Below are 12,588 nucleotides of genomic sequence, written 5' to 3' on the forward strand. Positions count from 1 at the left end.
TCCTATTTTCTTAATTATGTGTTGTCTTGTATTACCTGCTATTTTTTCATATACAAAAATGTAAATATGTATATTCATATATATACAAATACTAAATGCAGAAATTTTTTTAAGGAAATAAACATTTTTCTCCCTTTATGACTTTGATACAGGTTCTCTACATATGATTCTACTTGCCAAATTGCACAAGAGATTGCTGAGAAAATTCAACAACGAAATCAGTATGAAAGAAATGGTGAAAATACAACCAAGGTAAGACCAAGAGAGGATTAGTACCTGAAATAATTTGTGTGTGTGTGTGTGTGTGTGTGTGTGTGTGTGTAATAACCTATATGCTTATATATGTTGCATTGACATTACAACCAAACAGTTAATAAGTTAATCACTGAGACTAAATGAAACATGACATTTCTTTAATTTCTTCTGTTTTATCTTAAAAGGTTCTGACAACTTTAGCTAGTTCTAAGGTTGGTACACTTTCCCCCAAATAGGAAATCTTAGAGACTTTGCAGGATCAGAGGCAATGTCCTCACTTCTTTGAATATCCATTCTCACCAAAAGAGTCTTTTTTACACATTACATTTAAAAATGTAAATATCGATTCTTTGTTTCTGTGTCTTATGCTATCCTTTGTTCCTTTTTATAATCATTTTTAGGGTTGACTCCCCCCCCCCACCTCACCTTGTTGAATTAATTTTAAATATGTAAAACACATTGTTAAAAAGTCAGAATTATATACAAAATACACTCAAATCTTGTTCCCAACTCACTCTTTTCCACCCCTTCGTCACTTTTTATAGGCAACTACTTTTATTAATTTCTGGTTTATTCCTGTATTACTTTTGGCATCTATGTATATATATTTTTATTTTTCTTCCTTTTAAACAAAAAAAAATGTTCTTTTGTTTCTTGCCTTTTAAAATTTACTATATCTTAGAAATCTCTATTCTTAAGGGCTGTGTAGTATTCTAGTGTGTAGATGTACCATAGTTCATTTAATCTGTCTCCTAAGTATGGGCACTTAGATTGTTTCCAGTCTTTCGCTGTTATGAATAATGCTACATTGTGTAGCTTTGTGGGGTTTTTTTCCCCTTTGTATTTGTGGGAGTGTCTTTTAAAGGTAAATTCTCAGAACTAGGGCATGTGTAATTTTTTTATTTGTTGCCAAAATCTCCTCCAGAAGGGTTGTCACCGTTGATATCCCTATCAGCAGTGAAAGAGAGTTTCTGTTTCTTCACAGGCTGGCCAACAAGGTGTTGTCAATCTTCTGAGTTTTTGCCAATCTGATTAGTGGGGTATATTGCAGTGTAGTTTTAAATTTGCGTTTTTGGTATTATGAATCAAATAAAGTATATTTTCACATGCTTAAAGCACTATTTATATATGTTTTCTGTGAACTGACTTCTTGTTGTCTTCCCACTTTTCTATTGGATCGTTGGTTTGTTTTAGTCTGTAAGAGCTCCTTATACATTAGGGAGATTAGCTCTTTGTGATATAGTGTAATTATTTTCTCTTTTATCATTTGTTGTTTGACTAAACTTATGGTATCTTCTGTCATGAAAAGTTTCATTTAAATGAAGTTAACTATCAGTTTTTAATTGCTTCTCCGTTTTCACTCATAGCTTTTGTGTTTACAGGTTATAAAGAAATTTATTCCTGTTTTCTTCTAGTAAATGTATGGTTTCATTTTTTACATTTAGTTCTTTGTTCCACTTAATCAGTATCATCTTCTTGAGCAGTTAGATTATTTCGAATTATACATGAGTTTTCAGTGTGACTAGATTATTGCCCAGGGAAGAGTAAATTCCTCAACTAGGCTTTCTGGATTTAGGTTGTATACAATTTTAAGATACAGAATTTTATTTCCATGCCATTTCCGATTATCTTTTAAAAATCTTTCTTACTCTGTTAGATGAAAGTATGCAATAGTTTATTGTATGGGTTTCATTACTTATGCCATTGAACATCTTTTTGTATATTTATTGGATATTTTTATTTCTTCCTTTATGAAATAACTGTGTATGTATAAGTCCCTAACCTAATTTATCTCATAATTTCAAAGTGTTTTTTATATATGTTAACTATATTAAGTCTTGATCTGGTATATTTGCTACAAATATTTTTCTATTAATTTGGCTTTTGATTTAATAAATGATGTTTTTTAAAAACATGGACTTGTTTTTGAATTTTATTTGAAATTATTAGTATTTTTATTTGTAGTCTTATAGGGGGAGGGGAGATAATGCTTAGAAAGGCCTTTTACACCCAGATATTATATAAATATTTTACCTAATATCTAAATTTTCTCTTAGTTTTCTTCTGTTTATAGGTATTTATAGGTATTTATAATATTTGAAGTTTATTTTGGTGTATCGTAGGCATCTATTTTTTTTGCTCCCATTTACTAAATTATTAATTCTCTTCCCCTTACAAGGTATGAAATATTCCATATTTTGTTCATTGTTTCTGGACCCTGTGTTCTGTTGCATTAATGAAGCTATTGGTAATTGCTACCATCATATTCTTGTAGTTTTTATACAGATTTAATATATGATTATTTAAGGTCTCCTTTATTACACCTATTCGTGATTTTTCTATTCTTTCCTTCATTTATCCTTCCTTTAGAGTGATCTTTCATAGCTTCATTAAAAAGAATTTCTTACTGTGCTTCAGTTATCTCCTCTCCAATGAAAGAACTCCAAATTGAATTTCGAATCTATATTTGTAGATTAAATTGGAGAGCATATGCATTAAATTGGAGAATGTTTACTTTTACTCATTTCTTCAGCAAGCAGTATTTTCTGCAGTTACTATATGCCAGGTACTGCGCTAGATACTTTTTTGATTTTGTTGATATTTTAATGATATTTTTAAAAAATAATTTTAAAAATTCTCCCTATTACTCAGTTTAGGAATGCCCTCGATTTTTTTCATTTTATGATTGATCAACATACCGAATTCTTGTTTCTAGTAACCTTTCAGTTGATTTTCTTAACTTTCCTCAATACACTGTTATTAATCTTCAAATCATGATAATTTCATCTCCTTTCAAACCCTTATTTATTTCTGTAATTTGTCTTATTGCACTGGTTACAACTTCCAGACCAAATTTAAATAATATTACAGTTAAAGAGGTAGTGTTCCATTCATAGTTTTCTTTCTTTGTTTTGTTTTTAATTTATTTCTCCCATGCTGTATTAATCAAATGTTTATTCTGTTTTTAATCATTAACACTATCAGCTTTATTATTAGATTTTCTAATATCAAACTGTTCTTAAATTTCTGGGATAAATTCTACTTAGTGATAGTATATTGTCATTTTTTATGAGATTCTGAATTTGCTTTGCTAATATTTTTAAAAGACTTTTCGTTTATAATCCTTGAGAGATTGGCTTATGTTTTCCTTTTTTCTGTTATCTCTGTCAGTGCTTGTTACCAGCGTGTGTTAGCTTAAAATATAAGTTAGGCATTCCTTCTTTTTCTGTGCTTTGGAAAGATTCTGTTAAATTATGATAACAGACATGTTTTCATGATTATAAAGGTAATTATCTTCTTATAATTATTAAGAAATCTCACTATTTAGAGATCACCAAATACATCAAAATACATTTTGATATATTTAGTTCTTGGATCATTTTTTCTCTGTGTGGGTAACATTTTATTTTATGACTTGATTTTTTCTTTTAATAAATCATGATGGATATCTTTTTATGTTAACAAATTTAGATTTTAGTCATACTTTTTAATAGCTATATTCTCTTTTATCTCTTGAATATTTTTGGTTTTTAATTTTGTAGACCCTTCTTAGGCGTGTGTGTGTGTGTATGTGTGTGTGTGTTGTACTTTTTGTTTGTTTAGCTCGTCTTGAGTTAAAATCCACTCTCCTTGGCATTTCCCTATTAACATTGTGGGTGGTTTTTCTGTGGTTCCCAAGGGTATTAGAATAGTTAAGGTTAGACTTTTCTTGGCTGCTGACACTTTTGAGGGTTGCTTGATGTGTGTAGCCCTTGGCCAGCCTCTGGTGTTCTGCTGTTTTTTCTTTAGTGTGACCCTGTTAATCTAAGGAGGGAGCTCCTGCTTCCACTATAGTTGTAAAATTGCTACTTTTAACAGGTTAGCAAATGAAACCTGTGATAGTATATGTTTTCAGACATATCTCTGATTTCATCCATGGTTGACTATGTTTAATTTAATGGGAAGTTTTGTTTTTTGTATTTCTAAATTCCTGAGAGGCTCTCTTCCCACCCCTCCTCTATCCTGTAAGGTAGCACTTAGAGTCACAAACAAAATTTCCTCTGGGTTTCTAGAATGATAGGAAAAAATTTCCACAGTCCTGGAAAAAAGAGTTACATATGGTTAACATTCCTCTTGTGTAAAAAAGAACATACTACTATAAAACTCTTAAATGAGTTATAAGTATACCAGTGCGTTTAGAGAAGACTGGCCAGAATGGCAATGGGACTTGACATCTTGTCATTTGAAGCAGAGTTGAGTATATTGTGGGGTTTTCATGGGTGAACGAAGACTGGGAAACACAATTTCCTGTGTGGCTGCAAATGGGATCAGAGGAAAGATGCTCAGAGGATAGAATTCATCAGATTGTGAGGGCCAAGTGTCAATTTCTAGTCACTATCAATGTTCAGGTATGTATGGACTGGCTTAACACCTGGTCAAGTTGTACAGTGGGTGCCGGCATTATGTGGGTGGCTGACCAGGCCATGGTTAAGATTCCTCTGACCCTGAGGTTGTCATTGGGAGGCTAAGCATCAATTCCAGCCCTTTCTTGATCAAGTCATAGTATGTAAAGCAGCATTTACATGATATTTTTAAATAGATTCTGTACTTCTGGACTAGCATACTTAGGATGTGTTCTTTTCTTTTCAGCTTACCGTGACAATCAGAGCTTTGTTGCAGAATCTGAAGGAAAAGATCGCCCTTTTGAAGGACTTATTGCTAAGAGCTGTGTCAACACATCAGATGTATCCATGTAAACATTTCCACCTCTTTTCTAGAGTGGGAGGAAAAACAATCTTATTTTAAGAAAGGAAGGAATCTGGGCCACCCAAATTTTCCACAGCTTGAGGAAGACCTGGTTTCCAAAATATTGCCCATAATCTTGATTTCTATTTTAAGTGTCTTACATGTTTTACAGTAAATATGCTGGCAAAGCAGACATACTGAAAGAATTAACTTATTTGTGTGTAACCTTTACAGTGCAGGAAGCTAATGCTTTCTGTCAGTGCTATATTTACGTAGAGCCTTGCTTTGCCACCTGTCTAGACAGCCTTGACGATGCTTAGCCACTGCTCCAACAGGAAGACTTCCATGATCATCCTGAGCTGTGATTCTGCTTCTGGAATTTCCAGAGTTTTAAATGATCCATTTTCTTTTCCAAGAGGCCAATAGTAGAAACCATACATCTTTTTTTTTTTTTTCCTATTAATGTATATTATTAAGATGTGACTTGTTTGCCTTATTATTCTTCCATAGGGTATAGACACTATCTCTGGTTTGGGAGTTTGTTTGTTTTTTTTTTTTTCTTTTGTGGGGGAGCACTTGCTTGAAGCAAGTTGTGCCGTCATCTCAACCTTCCACCAATACTGTCAAGTATTAAAACATTTTTTTTAGAAATTCGGAATCTGATCAGTTTAGCAAAATACGCGTGGTCTTTTGTTTAAAGGAATTCTTTAAACCTGAGTTTATATTGGTTTGAAAACTGACCTCAAACTGGTCTTCTCTCATCATTTATTTAAACTGTCAGTAGTTCATACTAAAAACCCAAATTTTAGTGTCTCAAGAAATAGTTGTTAGTGCCCAATTTTAAATATGGGAAAATGTAGGAATGAAGCTTTTTAGATAAAACAATAGAAAATATTTTGAAAATATATATCTCTCTGGTTATGTCACCAGGGAGATTCACTTAGATTAGTTATATGATTTTCCAAATAGTTGCTTCTTAACCCACTAAGGTTTCAAATAAAAGTTTAATTTAAATAAGCAATCAAGACCTTATTTTTAACATAATTGGAATATTCCGATATTTAGTTTGTAATTTTACCCTTCATCTGGTATCATTTATAACTGCACAGTTAGTCTATTATATAAAGAGTTTTTATCAGAATCAATAAGTCTCAACGTATAGACCTCAAATAGTTTTAGATTGATAGGGTTATTTTTTCCACTTTCAGTACTAAGTATTAGGAAATCTGCACATGAGGTCAAGGTATGCAAACTCATTTTATTGTTACCTAAAACACATATTGGAGAGGTAACTGGATATCATCACACGGTGCAATATGAACAACTGTGTATTTGCTAACTTCCATTGAAGGAGCTGATTATTTATTCATCTTATACTTAATGTGCTAAATCTATAGTGCAAGGAAGATACAAATTAAGAACTTTTACTTTTTTCTATTAATGATTTCTGGTTATTAATTATAGAGAGTCCTAAGCATGCCAAAGTAATAATTGACTTTGTTCTTCTACATGCTTGCAGTTTGAAATACTTTTAAAATCTCCGACTTTGGTTTTGTGGTGATCTCAGAATTTGCTGAATTAAGCACTAGGCATTTTAAAATTCCAAACAGTTATTAAATACATTATGAAAATATTTAAGGGCCTTAATGTGGATAATTTAGAATTTCCTAGGAGAAAGCAAAAACTCAACTGGAATAAAACAGCTTGCTTTAAAATCCTATGTAGTTTTTCAAACAACTGGAACTGCAACCAATACTAAGGGTGAAATTCAGATAATCCACCCCACGGGGGCGCTCCAACCCTCTTTATTTTCATGGAGTCCATTTCTTAGAATGGAAAGAAGGAGGTAGTTTCTGCGTTAGAAAGCCCTATGTTTAATTCTATTTCTATTCCCCACATCTTCCTTTTCCATGATCTTCTTCTTCCCAAATATTTTAAATAATTCTATGGCAGTTATCCTGTTTTTAAGATAAATCAGATAGCAACCTGTCAGTCCTAATAACCTCATATTGTTTGTTTTGGTAATTCCTTCCCTTCCTTACAAAAAGATATTGGTCCAGGTCAAACCTTGCACCCCAAGTCATGGTTTGAATTGGAAAGAGAATCCAGCATTACAGCAGAGGAGGTTTTTACATTGAGGAGAGGCATCTTTGAGAGCCTAAGTAAATTGCCCCGAACCCACAGCTGGGAAATGAAAGAGCTAGGCAGGATTCAAATGCAGGGCTGTTTGGCCCCAAAGCCAGGTATTTAAAAGCCGAATTCTACTTCAGTAGAAATAATACAGTCAGTTGTCACCTGGCATGTCTTCCAACTAGAATCCCTTATTAATTGGCATGCTGCTTTAGTGCCAAGATAAATCCTGTTTATACTGCAGGTCCCCAAGACCCTTCTTAATCATCAGAAAGATTAAACAGTGTTCACTGTGGTTTATTAGGTATACTTTATGATGTTGTAATTCTTAGAAAAAATTTTGGTCATAAATCACCAATAGAGTGATTTTTTAATCCTTTTTATGAGGCATAATTAATGTTGGGTGACTTTTTTAATGTGACTATTTGAATACCACATTTCCTTACTGTGTCGGGTAGTTGAGAGTTTATGGTACTTTACTGAATAAATTTATGCCTTTCTTCATTCGTGAAGCTTTCCAAAGAACACTAGGAGTTGCCAGAAAGATAAGTCCTCTGAAAATACCTTTTAAATGACTAAAATTGTGGATTTTAGGCACAAGATGTTATTGCTCTTTCCTGAAAAAGTATTTTTCTTCTGGCAAGAGTAAATGTGAAATTAAAGTGAAGGTCTGTGCTTTTGAATCGGTTAGTTTGCAATTCATAAACCAAAGTCTTGCAGCCAAAATGTTTAAAACTGCTGGAAAACATTAACTTCTGTTCACAATTCTGTTCACAATTCTTTGAGATGGAAATCATAATTGTCTCACCAGTCAAGAAAAGGTGTGTACTAAAGGAGGCTGCATGTGAAATTCCAGGTAGTACTAAGTTGTTTGTAGGGTTGGCTTTTCATGAAACTTGAGTTTTCAAAGGCATCATCTTTGCTATTAAAAGAGAATTTTACAAATCTCTTTACAAAGGGATTGCATCAAGAAGTATTTTGGTGTCTTAGGAGAAATTCTGTAAAATTCTATAAATAACTTTTCTACCTTATATTTTTTGAGAGAAAAGATAGGTAGATAGAGAGGTAGGTGGATAGATAGATGCAGTAATCACCTTATAACAAATCCAAATAAATATCTGTGTGGAGAGGCTAATGGAAGAGATTTTAGTGATAGCCCCCGGTGGTTTCAGTGAAGGCAAAATGGCTCTCAAACACTGCACTTGTCCATGACAGTTTTCACCAGTGCCTGGTAATGTAGAAAAGGACAATATAGTGTTTATATCAGCAGAAATTTTCTGATTTATAGTCTGTTACATGATTCTAGTTTTTGGTGTTAACATCCTTTTTTTTTTTTTTTTTTTTTTCACCATGGTAATAAAAGTAGATGGTAGTTTTGTCTGTTGAGGTCTTTTTTGAATATCAGTACATGGCAAAATGTATAATTGATAACTTTATATAAGTCTCCCTCCCTCCACGTTTGGTTTGGAAATATTTCTGTTCTCTGAAATCCAAAGTCTGGGCACTGTTGGTGTAGTAGGAACAACACTGGCTTTGGCACCAAAGACAGAACTAAGATTGAAAACCAGCTCTTATGCTTCTTCAAGGCCAAAGAGCAATTTCACCTTCCTTGACTTTAGTTTCATTGTCTATAGAGTAGGAATAATCATACTTTGCAAGATTGTTGTGGAAGTTGAAAATATATTTAAAATACCTCACAGGACTAGGCTCTGTTAATGGTGGGTATTAAATAAAAGGTGTTATCAACACGTACTGTGTCACCTTGGACAAGTTTCTTAATCTCTTTGTGCCTCATTTTTCTCATCTGTGGAAAAAAAAAAGATAACAAAAATATACCTGGCTTATAGGATTGTTGTGAGGATTAAATTATATGCATAGATGGTGCTTTGCATACAATAAGCCCTCCTTGAGGATTAGCTGCTACTTATTATTATATCATTATTGGTAAAATTGCAGATACCATTGAGAACTTACAGGTAGTCCTTATGTAGTGTATAGTCATGTAAGGAGGTTATATCATAGCACACAGATAATAATAGTATTAAAATAGTACTTACAAAATATGATCAGTGCTTTGAGGACGGTAAGGACCAGGCCTGTACAAAACATATTTAGTTGAGTTTGTTAACTTAAAAAAAAAAAGGTAGGATGTGGTTCCATAGTGTAGTAGTTAACACATCTGCTTTACATGCAAAAGGTTCGTGCCCCAGTGGAGCCACAGTTCATGGTCTATGGCAATGCCACCCTGAACAAGCCCGATGTCAGATCTCAGAAGCTAAGCAGGGTTGGGCCTGGTTAGTACTTGGATGGGAAACCACCTGGGAAGACCAGGTGCTGTAGGCTTAAATAATAATAATAATAATAAAAGGGTAACATACTTTGTGAGCCGGAAAATGTGGTCTTCAGGAGCCTAAACTGTCTCTTGCAGTTCTGTTATGGTACTGGGAAGCATTATCTGCAAACTTCCTTCTCCAAAGCAATTACTTGACAAGTAAGACTTGCCTAAATTCTTAAACCTTCTACCAACTAAAGAGAAAATCTAGAAGCTGGAATGGAGTGTGGCATTCTGTGGGTCCAGCATCATCTTCACTCCACTTCACCTTAGGTTCAAAGTGATTACCAGGTTATATCAGAGAAGCTAGGCTTGAGGACATTGGTAATAGGTATTGGTAATATGAAATCAGGATCTGATTTCATTTAAAGTTTACATCTCCATGAATTGGCTATAATTACATGTAAAATCATCCTAGCTGATGACAAAGCACTGTGGAAGTTAGAGTTTCCTTTTCCTTGTCTGTTCTCTGACTTTCTTCCTTGGTTATTCACCACGTCAGTGGAAGAGGACATCACAGCACCGGCCACTGACTGTGTGCCCTGTTTTCTACTTGTCCTTCCTTATCTTGCCTCTACTCCCCCAAATTACCATGAGTCCACATACATGCAGTATTCTCTGACTACAGTACCCTTACCCCTCAATCTCTTATGCTCTGTTCTTAGATTAAAATAAAAATTAAAGAGGTAGAGTGTTCCTAGTGGAGTGCTGGTTTTCCCAGATTTACATGGAGTCTCTGGGAATGTTCTGAATTAGAATACCAGTAATGTTATTGTTTTTAACAGGATGCTAAGTGGCAAAGTTAAGTGAGCAGCCCTGGAACATTTGGTGGTCAAGCTCAGCACAATGTAGTGGAAGAGCCACAATTTAGAGCAGAAGGAGCTGGGCTCTAGCCTAGCATTGCTGTTACCAGCCGAGTGACTTAGCCACAGTGGGCCCTAGGTTCCTGGTCAGGAGAACAAAAGAATTAGATTAGGGGATCTCTAAGCCCTCTTCCAGCACTAACTGTCTGCAGTTCTGTTCTTCAGTTACCCATAAACTACAAAACATAATCAAGTTATACTGCTCTTGAAATTGATATTCTTTAATTAAATGAGTCTATTTGTAACTAGCTTCAATCTGTAGCATCTCCTAAATTTTAAAACTCATTTTTATTGTTTTTATTATGAAAAGTACTTTCTTCCTCTATACTTCTTATTGTTTTTACCAGTGACTGTGCTCTCTCTTCCTCACCCCCCTCCTATTCCTTCTCATTTTTCACAGTGTTGATGGTTGGTATCTGTCATCCTAGGCATGAACAAATATATTTATATACACACACACAGGAATATGTAAAAATAATTTGATTATAAAGATCATACTGTACATATGGTTTTGAAAGTTGCATTTTTATTAATTGGCATATGATAGAGTTGAAGAATACAAAACAATATTTAATGAAAAGTAAGTCTTCCTTACCCTCTGAATCCCCAGTTCCCCCTCCTTAGAGGCAATTGTTTGCATAGCCTCCCAGAAATTTTCTGTGTATGTGCAAACATATGTGGCCATCTGATTTTTTTTAATAATGGTGGGAACATATTATTTACTAGTTCTTTGCTGCTACTGCTTTTTAAAATCATTTTTTGGTTTAACACTGTACTGCATTTTGGAGATGATTTCATATCAAATAATTCATGTAAGAACTTAGTAAATGCTCAGAAATATTAATTACCATTACCAAGAGCTTCCTTGTCTTCTTTCAGGCTGCAAAACATGACATTGTAGAAATGCTCTAGTTCCTTATTAATGAATTTTAGGATGTTTACAATATTTTGGCTATTATAAATAATGCTGCAGTGAACATCTTTGTTTCCAAGTCTGTACAGATGTGTAAATATATATGCAGGAGAAATTCCTTTTGAAAGAATGTGCCTTTTAAATTTTCTTAGATGTTTACATTCCAGCCAAGAATGTCTGAGAGTGCCTGATTCCTTGGCTCTTTCTAGAACTGTCTCACACAGTTTCCTATCTGATAGGTGCAAGTTAAATCATATTTCCATTTACATTTCTTTTACTAATGTAAAGCTGAGTATTTTTTGTTTGGTTAGAGTTATTAGTGTTTCTTTTTTCTTGTGCTCTGTTTTTTGCCTTTTTTATTTGCTACAATTAGTTCGCCACTTGTAATTTTATTTTGCATATATATATATATTTACAAATTTTTTAAATTTTATAAAGCCAGATTTATCTTTCCCTTCATGGACTTGAGGTTTTCAGTCTGGACAAGAAAGATTTTTCCTACACCAAGATTATTAAAAAGTTCTCCTATATCTTCTTTCAATGATACTTTTATAATTTTAGTTTTTATGTTTAAATCTGTGCTTAGTTGTAATATTGCATTATAGTTCAGCTTATGTTTACTTGGGTGATTGCATACTGAAAACCATAGATTGCCAGTGTATTGAGCATAGAATATAAGATAAAGCTAGTTGGTATTGTGATATAATTAACAGTTTCCACAATTTTAAATTCTCATTTTATCCTATAGAATTCATGTTATAGCTTCTGTCATTTTTGTTTTTGTTTTCTCAGGAACTTCTTTTAGATAGAAGAAAAGTCTTCTGCTTTATTGACAATTTACCACAAATTTGAAACAGATCAATATTCTTGAGGTTGCACTGATCAAAAGGCTAATACTTTGCTCTTTTATCAATACAGACGAGGTACTTAAGCCCACTGTTTCTTAGTTACAGTTGCTACTTCATGGTTTCCAAGATGGGGTACTTAGTGACTGTTGTCAAATAGGAAATGGAAAAGTGGTGGTAGTAATTTTACAACCATGGCACTCTGGAATGTTGAGAGAACTACTTTATTATGTTTTAAATATCTAAAGCCATCGACAGTGCTTAGTTTTGGAGCTTTTATGATTTTTCTACTATCTTTTACTGGGGGAATTTTTTTACAGTTTTATTTACTATTTTACTAGCTAGCCAGCTCTTTCTATTCAAAATTAGCAATACAAGTTGTAGATTCACTGGGCCATGGTTTTCTCATCCAGGGAATGTTGATGCTACTGCTTGATTCTGCCAATTTTTCAGAATTTTTTGTGGGGAGGAGGGTGTCTTAATGCAGTGTTTGTCATTCCTCTTTTAAAAAGAAAAGACTCTGTA

The 12,588-nt window shown here is 33.6% G+C and overlaps 1 protein-coding gene and 1 pseudogene across 9 annotated transcripts in view; both read left to right on the forward strand.

The window, feature by feature from the left end:
• Positions 1–12,588, forward strand: part of STX8 (syntaxin 8) — a 221,375-nt gene that overhangs the window by 5,282 nt on the left and 203,505 nt on the right. For 7 of the 9 annotated variants that reach the window (XM_016154663.2, XM_016154662.2, XM_036222775.1 and 4 more), the window contains exons 2-3: positions 153–252; positions 4,885–4,979. In XM_016154663.2, coding sequence (XP_016010149.1) covers positions 153–252; positions 4,885–4,979 — 195 coding nt within the window. The remainder of the gene's footprint in view (positions 1–152; positions 253–4,884; positions 4,980–12,588) is intronic. The other 2 variants (XM_016154665.2, XM_016154666.2) reach the window with 1 other exon arrangement.
• Positions 9,338–9,453, forward strand: LOC118604656 (annotated as a pseudogene).

Source organism: Rousettus aegyptiacus, unplaced genomic scaffold, assembly GCF_014176215.1.
Source record: "Rousettus aegyptiacus isolate mRouAeg1 unplaced genomic scaffold, mRouAeg1.p scaffold_m13_p_6, whole genome shotgun sequence".
Taxonomy (NCBI): Eukaryota; Metazoa; Chordata; class Mammalia; order Chiroptera; family Pteropodidae; genus Rousettus; species Rousettus aegyptiacus.